The 26,131-nt window shown below is 31.2% G+C and overlaps 1 protein-coding gene across 3 annotated transcripts in view; it reads right to left on the reverse strand.

Annotated features, from left to right (window-relative positions):
* The window catches only part of LOC145261255 (tetratricopeptide repeat protein 23-like), a 190,472-nt gene that overhangs the window by 86,717 nt on the left and 77,624 nt on the right, over positions 1 to 26,131 (reverse strand). For all 3 annotated transcript variants that reach the window (XM_080119654.1, XM_080119653.1, XM_080119652.1), the window contains exons 5-6: positions 8,311 to 8,474; positions 2,497 to 2,618 (exon numbers count right to left, since the gene is read on the reverse strand). In XM_080119654.1, the coding sequence (XP_079975780.1) occupies positions 2,497 to 2,618; positions 8,311 to 8,474 (286 nt within the window). The remainder of the gene's footprint in view (positions 1 to 2,496; positions 2,619 to 8,310; positions 8,475 to 26,131) is intronic.

The following is a 26,131-nucleotide window of genomic DNA, read 5'->3' on the forward strand; positions in this document are numbered from 1 at the left end:
CCAAAACATAAACTTCACACTAGAACAAAGCCCCACAGAACTACCTTTCTTAGACATCCTAGTAACAATCAAAAACAACAACATAATTACAGACATCTACCACAACCCCACAGACACTCAACAATACCTCCACTTCAAAAGCCACCATCCTAAAAACTGTCTAAAATCAATACCCTACTCCTTAGCACGTAGAGTTTGCACCATAGCAACAGACAGACACCTCCGTTCGGCTAGACTGAATGAACTGCAAATAACCCTGCGGAAAAGAGGATATCCACTACCACTAATACAGAAAGGTATTGAACTGGCTAGAAAAATCCAATAGACCAACTAAGAATCCCAAAAGAACACAACAAAGAACAAATTTTAGCATACGTCTCCACACACAACACAAACAACCCAGAACTATTTACACAGATAACAAAAAACCTTATCCTCCTCAATCAGAACGACAAACTGAACAACATACTTAAAACAACAAAAATAATAAAAAGCAAACGCCAACCCAAAAACTTAAAACACATCCTAACTTCCTCAAAACTCGTTCCACACACTACAAAACGGGTTATAAAATGAAACAAGCCGCGATGTTGAGTATGTGACATAATAATAGAAGGAAACACATACACATTCAAAAACTCAACACAAACATTCAAAATAAAAAAGGATCTAAATTGCACCTCCAGAAATGTAGTATATGCACTAAGATGCACAGCATGCAACAAATCCTACATAGGCGCCACCAAAAATTTCAGCAAAAGAGTGGCCTTACATAAGAGCAACATCAAAACTCCAGATAACAGACACCTCTATGTTTCAAGACACGTACATACATGCAGTGGAAATAGCTTCAAAATAATGTCAATCTTCCAAACAGGCAATTATTTTTATTTACTTACACAGGAAAAAAACTTCATAACAAGATTCACTCCCGAACTAAACAGAGCCTAATATCAACACACAAAAACATGAAATGTAAGGCACACTCGCATGCACATGCACATACATATACATATACACACCTACACATAAATCAGAACCGACACATTAAAACACACACACACGTGCATACAACCACACACAGACATAACACCCCTGTCTCTAATACAACACATTGAACAATACCAACCCTACTTACCTCGAAACCAACAACACTATGAAATATCTAGAACCATAGTGTAATATCTGTTCCAACACCTCACTACCCCCTCAGTCAGTGGAGGAGAAATCTCTCATAATTTAGATAACTATCATCCCTCCTCTCATACCTATACCCCTCCAAGTGGCTCTTCCCCTCTGATGAACGAGATCTTCCTCACACTAGGAACCGATCCTGGGTCTGGTCATACCCACATGGAGAGACAAATGAATAGAAACATTAAAAATCCCCTATATATATTTATAAATACACCTCTTTATCTAAACAAACGTAATATTAAGAATACCCGAACAGTCTAAGACTGAAACGAAAAATCACAATATTAAAATCTAAGAATCCAAAAAATAAATATCAAAACTGAATGAAAACACCCCTACCCTTATTTCAGAGGAGCTTGTTGTCCCCCTCCTCACACATACACATTAGTAACGACCTTCCTAGGGAAGCAAATTACTTTATAATACTATAAAACAGTACACATATTCTTCAAACCAATAAAAGAAAACACCCCCACACACACACATCCTACCCTATGCATCCAGTTGATCAAGTAACAATGGGCCCCTCGCCTCAACCCAAGTAAGAGTTTAAAAAAAGGAAAAAATGAGTAAAAACAAAGAACGATAAATAAGCAGAGAGAGAGAGAAATAAGACAGCAGTGACCACAGCCCAATAAAACAGTAATCAAAATTGAACATACGAATGAAAAGTAGATTTATTTACACGTTTCCACCTCTCGGAAACATTTCAAATGAACTACGAAAATGTTCTTTTACATCTTTAACACATCTTGAATATATTCCAAGCATTTTAAATAATTTCTGAACAGGACGCTTCACAGAACGTCTGAAACGCGTTAAAAACGATTTCAATGATTTAAAAAACATTATTACAATGATCTAAACATAATTTTCAATGAAAAAGCAAGGCACGGAATAATAAAATAATGTTAAAAAATACACATTGCTGGTGACCACCCACTTATTTGAATATATATATATATATATATATATATATATATATATATATATATATATATATATATATATATATAACTTAGGTTCCTTCGGATATAATTGAGACTGACACCAAAACTTATGAAGAATTCCTGGTAAAAATATTTATAAAAAAGATAATAGATGACTTAAGTAGCATCAGCTATAATCGAAACCGAAACCAAAATTTATGAAAAATTTTTGGTAAAATTATTTACTACAGGAAATGGAAGTCCATAACAATTAAACGACAGTCACTCGGATGTAAACGTGGCACACAAAATAAATAACACACACGCTATCCCATTAATGCATAGATGACATGATGAACTAAAATCTTACCTTGCAGAAGTTAAGGTCAACTTTATTTCCCACAAGTCATGATCGACGTCTCTGTAAGAAGAAAACTCCGTCATCTTGTCGAGAAGTTTCTCAGCTCGTGTCAAATCTTTTTCACTGATTGAATATGTGAAACCATCAAAGTCAAGGAAATCATTTTGTTTCAAGAAACAAAACGTATATCAGTGCACAACGTATTCTCGTAAAATCATATAAAACTAACTGCAAAATTTCGTCCCAGGATAAGAATAAACAACATATTAAGAATTAGTTTTGCCCAGTCGCAAGATACTCTTAAATATGATATTTTAATTTATGCAGATTTCGTATTTATTATTATAAAGCCAATTCTCAATTGATTATTATATTGTACCCAATATAATTCTAAAATTCTAAAAGTTTTAAATATTTATGACTTGGGTACCATCAGCTTGAATCGAGATTACACTGTAATTTTTTGTTCAACATACTTAAAATTTGATATGAGATATTCACACTCCTGGAACAAATTTGATTTGATTTTTAACTGGATAAACGGTTGCTAAGAAGACAAATTTAAAAATTGGAACTTGGCAGGCGTAAATCGATATAATGTGTATTTTTATGCATGCACAAATATACATGTATACGTTTAAAGCGATTAATTTATCAAGCTTTGATGTATATGTGGCCTTAGCCTAGATGGTAGGGACTAACGCTAGGGTGACAATTGTTTGGGTTTTAATTCTAGCTGATGGCATCAAAGTAATATTTTCTAACTTTTGAAATCACTACTGTATATTGGGTACAATATAATAATCAATAGATAATTGGCTCTACAATAATAAATACGAACAGTGTATAAATTGAAGCATCTTATTTAAGCATATTTCCAAAATAAAAAAATACATACGTTTATATTTTCTTTCTTTCGATATTTTACTTCGTCTTACATGTGTTTCGTTAAATAATGTATGAGCATTAAACAACTTATTCAGGGACATTCCTTTGAAAACCAAACACTTCTAATTTTTTTTTTAAGCTTGGCATCGTAAACACTAAAGGATCTTCATGTAACTAAAAATACTTTAGTCTTCTCTCTTGTAACATCCCAATTTTATCTTGATTAAATATGTTTTTTATAAATCATATCACTCCTAACAATTTTGATTCATTTTCACCAGCTTTCATCCTCTTTATTCCGGAAACAAAAGACTTCGGAGCTGTTTGTTTTTTCCGAAAGAAATATTATCTGTCTCTAAGATGTTTGGTGGTCGTACACCAGTCAACTAAACACGTGTTAGACAAAATAAAATATTATATATATATATATATATATATATATATATATATATATATATATATATATATGCTCTGAAAGTATTAAAGCGTTTTCATATGGCTTAATTATACGTGCCAATTAAAGAAAATATAATATATATATATATATATATATATATATATATATATATTCGTATATATTTTATAATCGAAATATATGTATATACATATATATATTTCAATTATAAAATATATACGAATATGCAATATATAATCTTTATATATCTTATAATTGATGTGTGCATATATATGTATGTGTGTGTGCGTGTACTCTTGAAAAAGCCGGTACTATAAAGGCGAAACATCGTCGAATTCTTAGGTTTTTCCACCTCATTTTTATCTTATCGTCGATTTTTTATCCTGTTTTACTCATATATATGTTAGTAGCGTTGAAGGACGTAAAATACGCTTAAGTATGATATTTTAATTTGTCCAGACTTCGTATATATTATTATAGAGATGTGATTTCAAAAGTAAAAAAGAAAGTATTTGGGTACCATTAGGTAGAATCGAAACCGAAGCATTCAAAGTTGATGGCGTTTCCACTGTACCAACGTGACACGCATATGAAATTAAAATTAAAAATAAACTAAGATGAATGTACAAAATGTTTACTGATTTATCAATTTTGACCCATTTTTGACTCTTTAAAACAATTTTAACCATTTTTGACCCTTTAAAAACAATTTTAACCATTTTTGACCCTTTAAAAACAATTTTAACCATTTTTGACCCTTTAAAAACAATTTTAACCATTTTGGACTCTTTAAAAACAATTTTAACCATTTTTGACTTTTTAAAAACAATTTTAATCATTTTTGACCCTTTAAAAACAATTTTAACCATTTTGGACTCTTTAAAAACAATTTTAACCATTTTTGACTCTTTAAAAACAATTTTAACCATTTTTGACACTTAAAAAACAATTTGAACCATTTTTGACACTTAAAAAACAATTTTAACCATTTTTGACTCTTTAAAAACAATTTTAACCATTTTTTGACCCTTTAAAAACAATTTTAACCATTTTTGACCCTTTAAAAACAATTTTAACCATTTTTGACCCTTTAAAAACAATTTTAACCGGCTGAAGACCCATAAAAGTACGGCTTGTAAAAATCCAATCATTTGAAGCCCCTATTGCCGCTCTGCGACTTTTAGTTTCGGAGAAGGTAGAGTTTGAAAATATAAGGACAGACAGACAGGCATATAGCCGTTTATATATTAGATAACTCAGTAAAATAAAAATTTATGGCATAATATTTTGTAATTTTGTTCTAAAACTTTGACACAAATATTAATGGTTTACATGCTTCAGATTTGTTTTTAATAACATTATTAATTATTATTATAAAATTATTAATTCATCACAATTTTAGTTAATAATCAAATTATTAATTCATCACAATTTTAGTTAATAATCAAATTATTAATTCATCACAATTTTAGTTAATAATCAAATTATTAATTCATCACAATTTTAGTTAATAAACAAATTATTAATTCATCACAATTTTAGTTAATAATCAAATTATTAATTCATCACAATTTTAGTTAATAAACAAATTATTAATTCATCACAATTTTAGTTAATAATCAAATTATTAATTCATCACAATTTTAGTTAATAATCAAATTATTAATTCATCACAATTTTAGTTAATAATCAAATTATTAATTCATCACAATTTTAGTTCATAATCAAATTATTAATTCATCACAATTTTAGTTAATAATCAAATTATTAATTCATCACAATTTTAGTTAATAATCAAATTATTTATTCATCACAATTTTAGTTAATAAACAAATTATTAATTCATCACAATTTTAGTTGATAATCAAATTATCAATTCATCACAATTTTAGTTAATAATCAAATTATTAATTCATCACAATTTTAGTTAATAATCAAATTATTAATTCATCACAATTTTAGTTAATAATCAAATTATTAATTCATCACAATTTTAGTTAATAATCAAATTATTAATTCATCACAATTTTAGTTAATAATCAAATTATTAATTCATCACAATTTTAGTTAATAATCAAATTATTAAATGACAACTAGCCCATAAAAGAAACTTCCCAACAAAATCAAGAAAAAAAACTTGTTTTTATAGCTTGTTTTTTGTTTTTTTCTAGCGGTTGTATTTTGATATGTTTGAATTGTGCGTAGGTGACGCGAAAAGCGCGGCTCTTTACAAACAGACTTCTTTCTCCAAATTTACAACATGGCAAGGAAGAAGAAAAGGAAAAAAAACAACACACTGAAGATGAAGTATACTTTTGAAATATATTTGTGATCAATTTCAAGCAAGTAAAATATTTGTTTATTTTTCTATTACATTTTGATTTCGTTTCAAGCACACTTGATGCGTATTTTATTTTATTCAAATTAAACCACGTTTCTATATGAACTCTCATTCTTGACGTTTTTCTCGCATTGCCTACGCTCAGTTCAAACATTTCAAAATACAATCGCTAGAAAAAAACGCGCTGCTCTTTACAAACATACTTCTTTCTCCAAATTTACAACATGGCAAGGAAGAAGAAAAGAAAAAAAAAGAAAAAACACACTGGAGATGGAGAATACCTTGAAATATATTTGTAATAAATTTCAAACAAGTAAAATATTTGTTTATTTTCTTAATATTACGTTGTGATTTGGCTTTCAAGCGCACTTGATGCGAATTTTATTTTATTCAAATTAAAGCAACGTTTTTATATGAACTCTCATCCTTGATATATAAATATATTTTTTCATAAGTTTTTATTTCGGTTTCGATTCAAGCTAATACCCCAAGTCATATAGATATATATTTCTGTTTTTGAAATCGCAACTTTATAATTTATAAAAATCGATAGAACATTAACTCTATAATGATATATATAGAAATCTGCAAGAATTAAAATATCATATATAAGCGTACTTTACGACCGGGCTTTGCCAGGCGTTCGTGCTAGCTTAGATAAATACTTTTGCAGTTTTAACAAAAAAAAAGCTACAATAATATCAGAGCGTCTCCATTTACACTGAACATCTACAGAATGCCAACATCAATGTATTACATATGAATGAGTCCCCTGTGGAATTTCGACAGGTCCCGCTATCTTCTCTTCTATTCTTCTTCTTCTATCTTCTTTCTTCTTTCTATTCTATCTTCTATCTTCTTCTATCCATCTTCTTCTATATAAATAAAATGAACTCATTTTTTCCCGTCGGATTTTGACCTTAATAGGATTAAAAATCAAGATATTTCATGCAAATATAATATGCACAAACGGCAGAACAATATCTGAGGTGTGTTATAGGCTTATTATTTCTCAAATTCCTCGATAATCTTAGATTTCTATACTTTTTCTGCTGAGAAGTCACGGCCAAAATCGGTTAAGATCAATGGAAGTGGTAAAATATTTTCTCTCTAATAAATTCCTCCTCCCCCTGCCACCACTTAACACCGTTTGGGGATCGTTCACAAGGAACAGTTGAGAAGAGAACACCGGTTTGGCTTCGTAGTTCTTTCATGTGAAGTTATTTAAAATCACTAAACTAAGCTGCAGTGCTCTGTGGCGTAGTGGTTAGCGTGCTGGCCAATTCACATTATATTTTCACCTACGCGCCGACCTACCGTAGTCGTTTTTTTTTGTTTTGTTTTTTTTTTCCTAAACAACTGGAATGGACTTTTCTGGGTGGCCGAACTGTTAACGTTGCAGATGTTTTTTTTTTGTTTTCTTTTTCACACTTTATTTTCCTACTTTTACTCATGACTCCGGGTTTGATCCTTCCTACTTACCTACCATAACATTTTTTTAAAACTCCCCCCCCCGTCCCGAAAACAAACACTCGGGCAACGCCGGGTACCCCCGCTAGTATTTAATATTAAACGATATTGTCATTCTTCCAAAGATTATTGTAAAAAAATTAGCGTCCATAAATGTAAATTTGACTAAATCATTTTTTAGTCAATAAATATGATTAGTATCCATAAACATTTATATTTTTATGTTTTCTTACACTCTTCAATCATGGATGACGTAAAAGTACCGCCGGTTGGACTATTTGAACCCCGGATCCAAGTACAGTGTAACCCGGATATAATAGACCCGAATATAAGAAAAACATATTTTCTCTGGTCCAAAATTAGAGCCTGTGTTAATGTACAGTGTAGCCCGGATATAAGAACCCCTGATATAAGTTTAACCCGGATAGAAGATAGTGTAGTGCCCGTTCTGGAGTCTCTTATATCCGGGTTACACTGTGTTATCAATCCTGGCTTCTTACTATTAGATTGTCATGACGATCACGCTTTGAAAAACGAGAAAAATACGTATTCTAATCAAAATGGAAAAAAACTCTTAATCAAATAGACTTGCAACATGACTAAAATTGAATCTACAATTTAATCTCTCTTAATGTGTGCATCTTATCGGGGTGTAATAGTTATTTTTAATGGATAGATTTTTTTTTAACAGAGATTGTAAATAAAAAGGATATTTCTTTAAGGCGATGTTGGCAACCGCCAAAATGTGGTGCATCTTCAGAAGCGTGGAATATATGTTCAGCGTTTCAGTCACAGAGTCTGGAAGATTGTTTGCAAAAGAAGATAGCAAGGTTCGCGCCCGTTCCGCGTGGTATTCAGCCTGGATGAAATAATCTAACAAAAAAAAACGAAAATGATGAACATTAAAACACGACATGATACGCATGTGTTACAATAGATTGTAGAAGAAATATCGTTAAATACCAAATTTGGAGAGAATGAAAGACATTGAAATGTGAAATTAACATGATAATTGGAATAATCAATCATTTTGTTATTTGTTTTTTGTTTTTGTTTTTTGTTTTTTTTTTACTAACCTTCTTTCATTTAATTACAAAAAAAAATTCTTAACCAACGATTGTCATGACAACTAACATCCTACCTGAGAGCCCATCTTTCAAACTCCTCGGCATAACATGCACAGACAACATTAATTGGAACAAATACGATGAGTATATCGTCATGGCTGCTGCAAAGGGGGTGGGCTCCCTCTATCATGCAAAATTGTTCACACTACAGCATCCTGTCTCTTTAAAAAGCCACCATTCACCCATGCATATAGTATCGTTGCTACATCCGGACTATCACTAGTTTCTCACTTTTAGAAAACATCCAGAAAAAGAGGCCTCAAGCCCACTTATCAAGACATAAAGCCACTCGACGATTAGATTAGAGATAATGTGATGGATAGATTGTCAGTTGAATAGAGTTAGTTTATTACTAATCGTCTTATGTTCCCATTCTAAAGAAATACCGACGAGATAGCTAAGGTATTCTCTTCGTGCAAGTCGAGGATACGTCCTCGGTTCTCAGTTCGACAGGGACGTTGTTGCTGTTGTTGAGGAACCACTGCTCAGTCGTAAGAGATCAATTCTCCCAGTTTTTACCTTTTCAGAAGAAGCTAGTTCATTGCTAATCGTCTGTGTGCCTCTTTCAGGGAATACCGACGGGATAGCTAAGGCATTTTCGTAAGGTAGAGTACACTCTTGATTTTCAGAACAGCACCTAACCTTGCGTCTAACCTTACCTGGAGAGGAAGTAAGTAAACTTTTCGCTGCATAGTGCGGGGTGTTATGGTGAACAAATGGCACGTGTTGTGTTGTGGACACAAAGCAGCTGTTCGTCTTAGTGATGTGGCGGTCAAAGATTTTTATATGCTAATGAGTAATTTATTTATATTATTCGCTTTCAACTCATTTGCATATTAAATTAATACATTATATTAGTCCGAAACTGATTCACTGTTTTCATACACACATTTCCAAAAAGTAGTCCCTTACTAAAACAACCATTACGGATTTCAAAGACTCTCGTCAGTTTCATCACATAACTCCCGATTTCATAATCATAGAGAGCGTTATCGGGAGAAGTTGTTCTTTTCGTTAATCGATTACAGAACTTCCTAAGTTGTCATCAGCAGTATCCTCCGATACGATTCGCGTATCTAGACTTTGGTAGTGGGAAGGAGATCAATCTTTCGCCATCCGGTGACTAAGTGTTGTAGTCCTGGCAATTGGTTTGATTGTTCGGCACTACAATGGGCCGCAAATCCTTTATGTGTCCCGTCAAGTCTTGTCAAGACCAAACACGTAGGAAGCAGGTGTCTGTTTGTTAGATTGAAGTTTCGTCACGTGCTCCACTCAAAGTTTCGAGGCAGTTTGCGGCGAGGAAGCACCCAATTCAGACGTATACACACCATATAGGGCTCTAAAATAATCTACATTAGACTGTCTGTTCGTTGACGAATCTGTAATTAAGTAAAGAAAATTAAGAAGAAATTTATTTTAGTTGATCTTTTACAAGAAAGATTTTTTGGGTCTCTCTTCATATGAACAAATCTCTCTCCCTAATAAAACCTTTAAAACCGCCAACAATGGATTTTATTCGTCTTGAGTTAAACAGTTGATCATAGCCACTAGACAATGCAAGAAACAGACACGTGGAAAAAGTGATGATCAAAGACACACGTGTGTACAAAAAAAAACTTATTAATTGGATTGTTTCGTGATTGCTCATCGGCGATAACCCAGGGTGCAATGTGTACGTGTTTGTTGTAAAGCACCTGTGCTTCGCTTAAAGCTCCCTTCGTGTAGCATTTGTTCTTTTAACTGTTTTCAGGCTACATACGTGCGAAATATCTGCTGGATATTGACCGGGAAACGACGCCGAAAGGTGTGCTGCTCGATCATAGTTATTATTAATCGAGCCAAAAAATTTTGTGATGTTTTAGAATAATAAAAATATTTAGAATAAATATTTATTTACATTTAATACTTTACCAGGAATGTTAGCTTAAAACGATTATCAAAACGATTTAACCGACAACTTAGAAATAATGACATTTAAAAACATGAGGTGATTATTTTAATGACGTATACTAATTTAGAAAGAATATGTTTTTTTTAGATTACGTGGGAATTAATTAGAACAATCAGTTAATCGGAGTCGGGAGAGGGAGAGACGGTCGACAGATCGTGATGGCTCCGAGCAGAGAGTATCAGAAATGGCGTGCAAGTTTCCAAGAGGGAATACAAAATAGCCGAAAATAAAACCTAAGGCTCTGTTGTTCTTGGGGAGAATTTTCGTTGCAGCTTTCCGTCAAGACAAAACTCAAGATGAGTCTGATATCTTCCCCGATTGTTGGTTAGATGTGTGAAACCCCAAATAAATGTTAGTCGTTCTTTGTTTTGTAAAGGTATTTATGTATATTATTGTCCGTCATGAACTGTATTTAAATGTATATACACATAACGAACTATTACACGTATATATATATATATATATATATATATATATATATATATATATATATATATGCACGTATATACACTTGCATACAATCATATACTAATCGATAATAGAAACTCATAAATTTTATACACGATTTACATCCACATGTTATATAGACTCCAACAATATTACATATCAATTTTCTTTACAATTGTTTAGTATATTATAGAACACATTATTCCGTTTAAATATTTTGCACGTACTATAATTTATATGTGTTTTCATACGTCTTGTAAAGTGGAAAATACATACTTTAAATGCTTGTTCAGAATAATAACGAAAATTGAAGTTCAACTAAAAGCAATGTTATCAACTTAATAATCATGTCGAAATTAGTATTATATTAATGAATAATTACATAAAACGTGTAATTTTACGATTTCACAATTTGTTGATTCGCCACTATCATTTTGAAATCCCTGACTTCATGCAGTTACCTTCTCTGCTACCATAAAGACTCTTCTGTTATTTTTTTAAGAAAAACTCCATTAATAATTAAATTTCTACTTTATCATTTTTTTGTATTTTTTAGATATGTTACTAATTTTGACATGCCAATTAAGTAGATAACATTCAAATTCAGTTTTTTGATTGTCGGTTTTCATTTGCGAACAAGCACAATTTTTCTTTTTCATCTTAATAAATGTTTTTTGAATTGCAGTTTCGATCATTATTTTGCCACTTCAATTCTATATCTTCTAAAACATTTTCGTACTTTTTATTTTCAATATTTTTGGTAGTTTTCGTTATTTTCAATATTTTTCGTTATTTTAAATATTTTTCGGTATTTTCAATATTTTTGGTAGTTTTCGTTATTTTCAATATGCTGTAATACTTTTTGTTATTTTTAATGGTTTGCACAAACATATTACGAAGGTCAAAAATTAAAATTTGTTTCGGATTTTAATATATTTGTGTCATGTTATTTTTAATATATCTGTGTACTTTTAGTTAATTTAATATGTGTGTGTTTTTTGTTGTTATTTTTAATAGGTTTGTGTACTTTTTATTATTTTTAATAGGTTTGTGTTTTTGTTATTTTTATATGTTTGAGTTTTTTGTTATTTTAATATGGTTGTGTACTTTTAGTTATTTTTAATACGTTTCTGTTTCTTTGATATTTTAATATATTTATGTACTTTTAGTTATTTTTAATATATTTGTATACTTTTAGTTATTTTTAATATATTTGTATACTTTTTGTTATTCTTATATGTTTGTGTTTTTTGTGTTTTGTGTACTTTTAGTTATTTTTAATATATTTGCGTGTTTGTTATTTTAATATGTTTGTACTTTTAATTATTTTTATATGTCTGTGTTTTTGTGTTTTTTGTGTACTTTCAGTTATTTTTAATATATTTGCGTTTTTGTAATTTTAATATGTTTGTACTTTTAGTTATTTTTATATGTTTGTGTTTTTTGTGTTTTTGTGTACTTTTTGTTATTTTTATATGTTTGTCTACTTTTAGTTATTTTTATATGTTTGTGTTTTTTGTGTTTTTTGTGTACTTTTTGTTATTTTAATATGTTTCTACTTTTAGTTATTTTTAATATGTTTGTGTTTTTGTGTTTTTGTGTACTTTCAGTTATTTTTAATATATTTGTGTACTTTTAGTTATTTTTTATATGTATGTTTTTGTTATTTTAATATTTTTGTACTTTTAGTTATTTTTTAATATGTGTTTTTTATTTTTAATATATTTGAGTACTTTTAGCTACTTTTAATATGCTTGTGTTTTTTGTTATATTAATTTGTTTGTGTTTTTTATTTTTAATATATCTGAGTACTTTCAGTTATTTTTAATATGATTGTGTTTTTGTTATTTTTATATATTTGTGTACTTTTAGTTAATTTTATTATGTTTGTGTTTTTTTGTTATTTTTAATATATTTGTGTACTTTTAGTTAATTTTAATATGTTTGCGTTTTTGTTATTTTTAATATGTTTGTGTTTTTTGTTATTTTTATATGTTTGTGTACTTTTACTTATTTTTAATACGTTTCTATTTCTTTGAAATTTTTATATATGTGTATACTTTTAGTAATTTTTAATGTGTTTGTATTTATTGTAATTTTAATATGTTTGTACTTTTCGTTTTTTTTATATATTTGTGTTTTTTGTGTTTTGTGTACTTTTAGTTATTTTTAATATATTTGTATACTTTTAGTTATTTTAAATATGTATTTGCTTTTGTTATTTTAATATATTTGTACTTTTAGTTATTTTTAATATGTTTTTTGTGTTTTTGTATACTTTTAGTTATTTTTAATATGTTTGTATTTTTGTTATTTTTATATGTTTGTACTTTTAGGTATTTTTAATATGTTAGTGTTTTTGTATACTTTCAGTTATTTTTAATATATTTGTGTACTTTTAGTTATTTTATATATGTTTCTGTTTTTTGTTATTTTAATATTTTTGTACTTTTAGTTATTTTTTAATATGTGTTTTTTGTTATTTTTAATATATTTGAGTATTTTTAGTTAATTTTATATGTTGGTTTTTGTTATATCAATTTGTTTGTGTTTTTCGTTATTTTTAATAGGTTTGTGTTTTTTGTTATTTTTAATATGTTTGTGTTTTTATTTTTTTTATATTTTTCTACTTTTAGTTAATTTTAATGTTTGTGTTTTTGTTATTTTATATATTTGTGTACTTTTAATTAATTTTAATATGTTTGTGTTTTTGTTATTGTTTATATATTTGTGTACTTTTAGTTATTTTTAATAGGTTTGTGTTTTTTTGTTGTTATTTTTTATATATTAGTGTACTTTTAGTGTATATTAATGTTTGTGTTTTTGTTATTTTCAATAGGTTTCTGTTTTTTGTTATATTAAATAGGTTGGTTTACTTTTTGTTATTTTTAATATGTTTGTGTTTTTGTTATTTTTAATATGTTTGTGTTATTTTCTATTTTTAATAGGTTTGTATACTTTTAGTTAATTTTAATATGTTTTTTTTGTTATTTTTATATGTTTGAGTTTTTTGTTATTTTATTATGTTTGAGTACTTTTAGTTATGTTTAATACGTTTCTGGTCTTTTTTTATTTTTAATATATTTATGTACTTTTAGTTATTTTTAATATATTTGTATACTTTTAGCTATTTTTAACATGTTTGTATACTTTTAGTTATTTTTAATATGTTTGTATACTTTTAGTTATTTTTAATATGTTTGTACTTTTCGTTATTTTTATATGTTTGTGTTTTTTGTGTTTTCTGTGTACTTTTAGTTATTTTTAATATATTTGTGTACTAGTTATTTTTAATATATTTGTATACTTTTAGTTATTTTAATTTGTTTGTGTTTTTATTATTTTAATATGTTTGTACTTTTAATTATTTTTAATATGTTTGTGTTTTTGTGTTTTTGTGTAATTTCAGTTATTTTAATAGATGTTTGTACTTTTAGTTATTTTTTATATGTTTGTGTTTTTTGTAATTTTTATATTTTTGTACTTTTAGTTATTTTTTGATATGTGTTTTTGTTATTTTTAATATATTTGAGTATTTTTAGTTACTTTTAATATGTTTGTGTTTTTGTTATATTAATTTGTTTGTGTTTTTTGTTATTTTTAATATATTTAGGTACTTTTAGTTATTTTTAATACGTTTGTGTTTTTGTTATTTTTAATATATTTGTGTACTTTTTGTTATTTTTAATGTTCAATATTTTTGGTATTTAGGAACGTTTAGTTATTTTTATATCTTTTGTGGTTTTTCTTATTTTTAATATATATTGGTTCTTTTAAATATTCTTAATAATTACTGATACTTTTTATTTTTAATATTTGCAATTTTATTTTAAATATTTTTACATATTTTTGTTATTTTCAATATTTGTTCATCCTTTTTCTAAATATGTTTGCTACTTTACATTTTTTTATTTCATTTTTATTTACAACGTTTTCGGCGGTTTATTATGTTCAATATTTCTGGTATTTTTTGTTTAAATATTTTTGGTGCGTTATCTTTTCAATATTTTGGGGTACTTTTTATTTTCGATATTTTTTGTTACTTTATTTTCAATATTTTCTGTACATTTTATTTTCTATATTTTTGGTACATTTTTTTTCAGTATTTTTTTTCGACGTTTTCGTTTTATATTGGCAATAAACTTTAGTGATAGGACAATTTTACTTTATTTACATGAAATATCTTTACGTACATTAAAAACGTTAAATTCCCTTATTATATATATATATATATATATATATATATATATATATATATATATATATATATAATAAGATGTATTAATTTCATATTTGTCCTCATACAAAATATTATAGGGCCGTACCAAAAGTAAGGCCTCCTATTTTTTAACTTTTAACTATGAAGACAGATACTATTTAAACGAGTGACATATTGTGCTCCAGGATTTATTTTTCTATATTAGACACCACCATTGCACCTTTGTCAGCAGTGAACGATAGTTGTGCATGGGTGTCCGGAGCCTGTTTTTCATACGAGGGTAATTTCAAAATAAAAGACTCCTATTTTTTAATTAAAAAATTGAAGAGCTACGAAGACAGGAGTCGTACCATTAAAACGAGCGCATTTTGTGCGGAATTTATTTTTCTACATAGTCACCACCATTCTCAATGCACTTTTGACGGAAATTTAATGACTTATCTCTTTTTCTTACGAGCGTTCATTACAAGGGTCTCTTTCTTAGTGTCTAGCACCGTCAATATCTACAACACGGAGGTGAACTTTCAGATCATGAATGCATAAGTTCAGTCATCATAACAATGTAATTTGCAATCCCCACTGACCCATTCTGGTGGAATAAAAATTAGGAAGCATTACTTTTTGGTTAACGAGAACGGGGCTTATCTATAAGGTATTCTTCCATCTAACTTCCTCGATACAATTGTAAATGATTTGTGTGTTGTGGCGAAGGTTTCCACACTCTTTGCGTTCTTTTTCTACTGAAAACACGGTCTCCAAATTTATATGTATGTTTAAAGAATGTCGGTGATTCGGGGAATGATGTCGATAAATTCGATCTCTTCATTATTGGTTTCTCGGTTTAATCGAGGCTCGGGCGCCCGCGTTTAATGTTTGATGTGATTAGTTTAACGAAGCCTTCGAATACGTAGCACCGAAAACGTTTGCATATCATTTACGAAATCTCAAAGAAACAAGAACCGGACTGGAAAATCAAGTCTGCTTTTACGTGGTTGCAATTTATTTTCAAGCTGCAACCTAACCCACTCAACCTAAACGTAACCCACTTAAGTCGTTGCGTTCATCAATGGCGCCTGGTTTCCTCCTCTTCTTTTAAGTTGAGATAAACACCACCGTTGATTTTTGGATTATTCAAACAGACAACTAAATTTCGAAACGAATGCTTATTGGGATATGCTAGCATTATATAGCATTCTATAACATTGTGAGTTCATCAACTTCCCTCTGTTATTCAAGCTACGAGGAGCGTTCCAAAACTAACGTCTCCTATTTTTATTCCACATAGGTCAGAGATGGCTGCAAATAGCAATGTTATGATAACTGCACTGATGCTTTCCTAGTCTAAAAGTTTCATTTATCTATTGCAAATATTGATAGTATAAAACTCTAATAAAGCAACCCCTGTCATGGAGGTGCGTCAGAAACAGAGATGCCTCGTTTAATTTTAAACTGAACTTTTATTTTATCCTCATGGGTACGTGGCACAATGGATAATAGCTTTAACTTTTAAAGAGAGTAAAAGGTAACCTTTGGGTATATTTTCGGCAGCCGTTGCTTCCCTTATTTTGTCTTTTAGTTCTCGCATTCCATAAGCGATGTTTCTAGCAAAGAGGGAATTGCTGTTTTCTGAGTCGAGATCTATCTATCTATCTAAATTTATCGTAGACTGGTTTTCGACCTTGAATATATTTTATCTTCTTACATCAAGTTGCTTCATGCCTTGTCTGGAGCGATTAACATAACATAAAAGATGTCAAATAAAAGCAATAACCGGTCCCATATGACAGCCTTCTGGAGATTGAAGGTTCAAGCCTCACTATAGTGATACAAACTGAGATTAAAATAAAATTTACTTTTTTTAGACTTCTACTTGATCATGACTAACGGAACGTGAACAATCTACCTTCGTAGTTTAAAAGAAGTTTCAGTTTGAATTTTTTTATAAAATCTCGAGTTTGGCATCAAGATTCCCTAGCTTCAGATACTATGGGCTCATCAATTAGATTTATCTTCTACTAATGGAGATGGGTTATTTGTTTCTCTGAAGCGAAACACATACTATTGTTACATGAAAGGGCTGTCCCCTTCTCATGTAAGTACGAAGGCATACCAGATAAGTGAAAATGATATTAGGATAAGGTTAGAATAAAGATAATGGACAATTGGAATCTTAGAAATTTAGTCCATTGTTAATTCTATTAGAAATAGCTAAATATTAATTATGTCGGAAAAAGAGTCTATTGTCCATTCTTTTAGAAATCTGGATATTAAATATGTCAGTTAAATGAATGCGCAATGTGAGTTAAAATATATTGTTTAAAAATAGGTTAGATATTAAACAATTAGAATTGAGAACTCCTTGTTTGCCAAAGGTGGGTTTGTACAGACATATGTAAAGCCAATTAAAAATTAGTCACGTTTGGAAACCACACATTCTGACGTCATAAACAAAGGATATTTCTCAATATAGGATCGACGGTTCGAAGTTAGAGAGTCAATCAGAGATAGAGTTAGTGAGAGACAGACAGAGAATCAGGAGAGATCGAGAAGAGAGCCCCTTAGAAGTGAAGGGAGGAAAGTAGACAATGTAGATCCAAGTTTGAATTCCTGACATCAACAATCGGCCGGTTGAAGAATAAAGAAATCATCTATATTTTGTAAGTGTTGTCTCGTGTCGTAATTCCTTACAACAGAAAAGGAAAATGTGTTTATTATCATCTTATAATGAACTCTTGTATAATGCCCTTACAAGTAATTTGCCTCCTCACCATCATAAGTGAAGTATCTCCTCTCCTCCTCTGTGTTAAGAACTATTGCATCATATTTCCTAGTCCGTATTAATATGAAGTCACCAAGAACCATCCCAGCCTGATATAAATGTCTTCCTCCAGATTTATCATCACAGTCGTCATGATGTACAAAGAACGGTTATAAATGTCTTCGCCTTAGAATTGTCATCACCATCGTTATATATGTTATGTTCCCGTTATACATGTGCCCCAATATTAATCTCTGTTATACATATCTCCGATATGAACCCGTCAATATGTACCTCGTTCTACACAACACTATTACTTCGATTCAATTGTATTAATGTATTATCGGGGGGGGGGTACATAAGAGTCAGCACTTATCAAGGCGTAGTAATTGTTAGTAGTGGAAATTTGGTAAATCGGATTACTTGTTCACATTGGACTTGAAGACGACCATATTGTAATCAGTTGGAAAGCAGAGAAACGGAACACCCTTCCATAGGCGTGCAGTTCTAAGAAATAAGCTTCGTTCATGGAATCTACGTTTAAGTTTCGGCACAGATAAAGAGTGGGGGAAATTATTGATAGTGGTTTCAGCTAAGAAAATGTAGTAGCTGTTCTGCTGTCGTAAGACTATCCTCCCAGACGTTACCTGTTCCTTTGCGAGTAGTTTACTATGTTCTGTTGTTATGGGGCCATTCTCCTAGGCATTACTTTCTCTTATAGTATATGTTCGTTCATCATAATACCATGTTCTTAAACATTATTTTTTTCTCTTATTTTTTTTCTTTCGAAGATATATTATCTGTTCTATGGTTCTGATACCATCCTCCCAGGCATTTCTTTTTTTTTTTTTTTTTTTGGAAAGGGAGAGGGTAATCTTATATTTGTTCTATCTTTATGAGACTATCACTCCCACTCCCCTACTTATTTCTTCCTTTTGTTTTTTGGGGGTTTTCAGGGGGTAGCGCAAGCCAGGACAAGATAAAATTATCATAATCAGTTGTACATTAACAAGCTCGGCACATTATAAAGACAAGTATAAAAAAAAAAGTAAAAAGACATTCCGCAAAAATAATTCATGTCTTAAAATGTCTGTTTCTTTCGATGACTGCGAGCACTTGGAGCCGTGCAAACTAGGTAAAAGCTTGAAGATATTTGCATTTCGTGTGTTTCACATATACATATATCACATAAGGTGTTTTAGAGGCGGCGAAATTTTAATTGACAACTCTCTGGCACAAGATTTTTATCCTGGCTCCTAAAATTAAACCCTTACTGAAATGATTCGGTTCCTTTTTTTTTTTTTTTTACACAGTGATCACCACTTATCAAGGCCCAGAAGCCACTCAGGGATAAGGGTTATTGCAAGTACATTAAATTAGTGAGGAGATTTGCTGAAGTGTTTACTTAAGGGGGCGGTTCATTAGGAATTTGTTAACATTGGACTTGAAGACATCCAAATTGTAGTCCGGAGGGAAGCAGGCAGACGGAACAGAGTTCCACAGGCATGCAGTTCTAAGAAAGAAGCTTTGTTCATGGAATCCGCGTTTTGATTTAGGCACAGATATAGAGGGGGGAAATTTTTCACAGTGGATTCAGCTAGACGGGTGTTTCTCGTGAAAGATTGGCGAGGGGGGACCAGAGATTGGAGTTCAGACGAGCATCTGCCATGGAAATAACGATAAAACAAGGACAGGCTCGCAACGTCTCTTCTGTGGGAGAGAGGTTGCAGGGTAGAGAAAAGGGCATCCCTCACTAAGCCACGAAGTCTATTTTGTACTCTGTCAAGGCAGGATAGGCTGTTTTTAGCAGCTCCTGCCCAGATATGGCAACAGTATTCCATCCTTGGACGTACTTGGCTTTTATATAGATAGAGAATTGCATCAGTAGTGAGATATCTTCTGGAGCGGTAGAAGGATCCCACCATCTTTCCAGCGACCTTGGCAACAGACTTGATGTACGTGTTCCATTTCAGATCAGGAGTAAAGGTCAAACCCAGAAGCTTGTCAAAACACGGAGCCTCACCCAGACGAGAGCCATCCATCACAATTGATGCCAGCTGGGGATCAGAGCGTTGATGATGTAAGGATAGGAGTTTGGTTTTGGATACATTAAAGGTAACCAGCCACATCTTCCCCCACTGAACCACGCGCTCGAGATCAGAGGAGAGAGAATCAGAGAGAACTTTGTCATTTACAGCCTTTGATGTGTTGCCGTAGATGGTTGTGTCATCAGCATAGATGTCAACGAATGATTTAAGTATGTGTTTAGGGAGGTCATTGATGTAGATCAGGAAGAGAGTTGGGCCCAGGATTGACCCCTGGGGGACTCCAGCATTTATATTGGAGGCCTCTGATTTTTGTCCATCTACCACTACTCTTATGAGCCTATCGGAGAGAAATGATTTAATGATTGAGAAAACATTTCCCGTTATACCGTAGCTGGAAATCTTGTAAAGTAGACCCTTATGCCATACCTTGTCAAAGGCCTTTGATATGTCAAGAGCAATTGCCCTAGAAAGAAAGCCTTTGTCAAGAGATTCACTTATCCTGTGGGATATAACCGTCAGCACATCTGCGGTAGATCTTGCAGAGCGGAAACCATATTGTGTGTCACTAAGAAGGTTATTCCTGCTGAGGTGGTTGACTATTTCTATTTAATATGGATTCCAGCAACTTACTCATAACTCACAGGAGACTTATAGGTCTGTATTGAGAGGGAGATGACTTATCACCTGAATTCTTAAATATAGGGCAAACTGAAGAGGTCTTCCAGGGAGTCGGAAAGCACTTCTCCTTAAGGCAGCGCTTAAATAGTTTCGTAAGTATGGGAGCAAGTTCTGGTTGAAGCTTTTTTAACACTATAATTGGGATGCCATCAGGGCCAGTTGCTTTACTGGAATCTAGGTTCTTTATTAGCTTGGCGACCTCATGCACGGATATTTGTATGCTACCCAGCCTGTTCTGTGTTATAGGAGGAAATATGGGGAGTTGATGGCCTTCGTCGCATAGGGTAGAATTAGCTGCAAAGTTCCTGTTGATTTTGTGTAGTGCTTGGAGATTCACCCTTCCAGGCTTTGCCTTCTCTCTTTGAGAAGGGGTTAGTTAATTACTAATCGTCTGAGGCGCCATCGCCGGGGAATGCCGACGAGACTGCCCAGGCACTTTTTGCAGGTGAGATTGCAGATTTGGCAACTATCGGTTATTTTAGTTCGCCTTGGTCTGGAAATTCATCATGAAGAAACTAGCATCCGAGCAACGTTTTGCAAATTGTGCAAATTTAGTTTGAAAATCATTTTGAAACATTTGATGAACGAACCATTTCACGAAATGGAGCTGTCAGCTGGTCACCTCGTTGGTTTGATTTAAACCAGTTAGATTTGGGAATGCGGATTTATAAAGTCTACACTGATAAACCAGACACAATAGACCATTTGAAAGACAACATTGGACGCATTATTGCCAAATACAGTCTAATTTAATGCGTAGAGTTTGTGGAAATTGGACCACTATATTACGCCATATGCCAGACATTGTATTTAAATTATAAATGTAAAAAATAAATATTTGGAATGAACTACATATTAGTATAATAATTTTTTTCTGTTATTTATTTTACTTTAAAGTTCTTTGAAAACACCTCTTATATCTATCATTTAATTATGATAGGAGCTAAAAAAAAGTACTTGAGTTCTCAGCGATTCGAAGGAGTTACATGAAAGGTTAGATAAAATGTTGGTCCATCCTTACGTTGTCAGGCGGAGCTATGCACCTTGACGACTGATTTATTATTGCGTTCTATATATAAAGATTGTTTGTCTGTATGTATAAACCTCCAACCAAAAAAGGTAAATAAAAAATGAAACCTATATCTATTATTAATGGTGATTTGGTATTTGTCTGTCTTCAATTGAAACGATTATCTCTATTAGTGCTTCTTTCACTGCTCAGTTCAGGAGGGGATAGTGTAGTATACTTTCGTCCGTCATGAGATCATCCGCCGAGGTATTATCTACTAATCTAGGACAAAAGGGATGTCAGAATTCGTTATTTATTAGCACACGCATTATCTACATGGTATACGATTACGTAATTTTTTAAATAACGATGGCAACAAAGGAACAATTTAATTGTGTGAGTTTAAGCGCGGTTATAAAACTTGGTTATAAATTAGTTTCAAAATATTATCAATAGCTTATTTAATCTCATGAGTGTATCAATGGCGCTGTGTTTCTAAACTGATTGATGACACGAACCAGTAAAACGACAGTTTGCGTAAAAGATTTATTTATGCGTCGAGAAATTATTAAAGTTGGAAAAGTGAAAAATATCACTCGTCTGTATCCGAACTATATATATATATATATATATATATATATATATAGAGAGAGAGAGAGAGAGAGAGAGAGAGAGAGAGAGAGAAAGATACAGACAGACAGACAGTTCAGATACAGACGAGTGTCCTTTATGATTAACTTTGATAATTTCTCGACGCATAAATAAATATCTTACGCAAGCTGTCATTTTTTTTACGCAAGCAGTCATTTATATATATATATATATATATATATATATATATATATATATATATATATATATATATATATATATATATATATATATATAAGGGCGTGCAATAAGTAATGCCCCTGACCCACAAGGTCAGGAGAATAGGAAGGATTGGGGAGATTTCATAATCACACGCCCGTGCTTCTGATCTGGTGACATGTGAGTTGTGGACCGGAGCGTTGTCCTGCAGGAGGAGGGTACCTTTGCTGATCTTGCCCCGCCTCTTGATTTTGATAGCTTCCCTTAATTTTCTCAAAAGTGAAGCATAATAGGCTCCTGTAATTGTGGTACCCTTTGCCAGGAAATCTGTCATCACTACTCCGTCCTGGTCCCAGAACACTTTGAGCATGACCTTGCCAGCGGAAGGCTTCTCCCTTGCTTTCTTTGGAGGTGGTGAGTCCAAGTGATTCCACTGCATTGACTGGGCTTTGGTCTCTGGATCATAGTGATGGACCCAGGTTTCATCCTGTGTAATCAGTCTTTTGGCAAACTTTGACTTATCTTCTTGGCACATCTCCGAATTCATCCTCGAGCACTCGATGCGTTCTCGCTTCTGGAATGGTGAGTCACCTGGGAATCCATCTGGAAAACACCTTATGCATATGCAAATTGTCATGAATGATAGTTTCCACAGACCCTGTACTAATCTTGACATCTTGGGCTATTTGGCGAATAGTAATGCGCCGATTTTCCAAAATGGCAGCCTCAACTTGACGGCAGAAGGGGGGGGCGACTAGGTCTGGGAGCTGTTTCCACAGATTTCCGGCCATGTTTGAATTCACGATGCCAGCGTTTTACAAGGTCATATGATGGGGCATTATCAGCATAAGTTTCTTTCATTTCATCAAAAGTCTCCTGTGGGGTGCGTCCTTTCAAATACAAAAACACTGCTCGACATTCAACAGGCTCCATTTCACACCTGACTCAGTTCAAACACTTGTAAAACAGAAACCCCAATTAGTTCAGAGCTGTGATTTGCCACATAACACGTAGAAATATAAATCATTGCACATGCAAAATTTCAGCTAGATCAGACAACTGGAAGTCGGTCAGGGACATTACTTATTGAACGCCCCTCATATATATATTTACGCAAACTATCATTTATATATATATATATATATTTACGCAAACTATCATTTATATATATATATATATATATATATATATATATATATAAACATTTTAAAGAAACCTGTATTCAGTCGTCTTTTCCCGTACAAATAATTGAAAAATTTAAAAGCAATGAATATAATAGTCTAGGTAATGTAGATAACGATATCCTAAGGATGCGTCAGGATAAGGAAGACAAAATATTTTTTTTTAAATGCGGGTAATTTACCCATATGGTTTGAATATTAAAGTTAGGTAGATTATATCCAGCTTTGCCTCAGTATGGTATTAGAGATAGAACTTATGCTAATAGAAATAATAGAGAATCGGCTATTTCATGCGAGGACTTTTTTAGATATTATGATTAATCAAATTTCTGAGTTGTTCAATTATATAAGAAAACTACTTAATCAAACAAAAAAGAAGGTTTTGAAGGAAACAGCATCGAAAATATTATTACAATCACATACGATATATAAGAAGGACTATTTCATTCAATTGTATGATTATACTCTGGACATAATCGACACTAAATTATATAAGCCAGCAGTGAATGATATAAAAAAGAAACCTAGAAATGTTTGTGTAGTTTTGTATGAAAATAAAGGTTTTGATGATGTAAATTTACCTAAAATATTTAATAAACAAAAAACCATACAATTACTACCAAATGAGTTACAGACAAAAGATCAAAAACCAATAGTTACATATAAACTAGGGCCAACAATACGCAATAAGATTTTCAATTATAAAAAAAAAACGGTAGAACATATAAATATGAATGATAATATTATAAATATTCCAGAATGTGAATGTAATTCCTCTCCTTTCTGCAATAATTAGATAAAACATGCAATTACAGGAGATTTAAAGATAGTAAATAATTCTAAATTAAGAAAAATCCTTAGTAAAGGTCCGAATTATAGAGAGCCTAAATGCATAAATCACACTAAATGCGTTAAAGAAGTAACTAAAGCACTAGAGGGTTTTATTATGTCTATGGTAAAGAAATATAAATTAGCACCAGTCTACGTTTGATGCATGGAAAAATAGTATATAGTATACCTGAATGCGTAAATGAAAAGGTTAAACATATAAAAAAAAATTTAAACACCCCAGAAAAACCAATCCTCTTTTAAAAAATTCAGAAATACTGGAGGAACTTAAAATACTTGAAGATAAGTTTGTAATAGTTCCGATTGATAAAGCGGCAAACAATATATGAAAAAAAATTATATGCAACGTTTATTAATAGAAGTAGAAATTATAGGTAACGTTTCGGATACCTATAAAGTAAGTAATATTAATTTAGATAGCATTATTCTGAATAATAGTATTATTAGTGAAAAAGTAGGATTAAAGTTAGAAGAAAAAAACAAAAATCTTCCATGTATGTATTGGATACCTAAAATGCATTAAAATCCAGTTAGTGCTAGATTTATTGTAGGTTTTAAGACGTGCATTACTAAACCTTTAAGTAAAGCTATATCTAAAATATTTAAATTACTTATAAATCAAATAAATAATTTTCACCTGAAAAGAGAATTCTATAGTAATATAAATCTATTTTGGGTAGTAAATAATTCCCAACCAGTGAAAGAAAAAATAGATAAAATAAATTCCAGAATAAAAGCAAAATTTATAGCTACTTATGATTTTAGTCCGCCATATACCAAAATTCCGCACGAAAAACTTATAAAAGAATTAAATGATATTGTGGATTAAGCTTTTGATGGTGGCAAAAGTAAATATATAGACTTTTCAAACTCTAAAGCTTTCTGGTGTAAAAAATAAAAGTAGCAAAACAAGTATTTCTAAAGGTATTTTAAAAATACTTATAAGTCATCTTATTAAAGAATGCTATTTTCAAATAGGGAATAAAATATTACTCCAAACGATAGGTATCCCAATGGGATTGGATCCTGCACCATTTTTGGCAAATCTGTATTTACATAGACTCGAGCGCATATATATATATATATATATATATATATATATATATATATATATGTAAGATAACTTCAAGGTATTTTTATAAAAAATACCTTGAACTCACATCTTACAGTTGTTGCGAAAATTTAGAGATGATAATTAAGGCACATAATAACAAAATACTAAATGAAAACAATGTAAACAACAACAAAATAAACAATAAAAAAAGTAGACACCATGACAGAAATAAAAACAACACTAGCAGAAATAATAATAATAATAATAATAATAATAATAATAATAATAATAATAATAATAATAATAATAACAAACCAACCACTAGCGAATAAATACTGGGAACTCAAAGAAAGCGGACATTCGCCGGTAGTCGAATGGAAAATAATGAGACAAGCTACC

This window comes from Euprymna scolopes, chromosome 37 (assembly GCF_053919585.1).
Source record: "Euprymna scolopes isolate OS-2025 chromosome 37, ASM5391958v1, whole genome shotgun sequence".
Classification (NCBI taxonomy): domain Eukaryota; kingdom Metazoa; phylum Mollusca; class Cephalopoda; order Sepiida; family Sepiolidae; genus Euprymna; species Euprymna scolopes.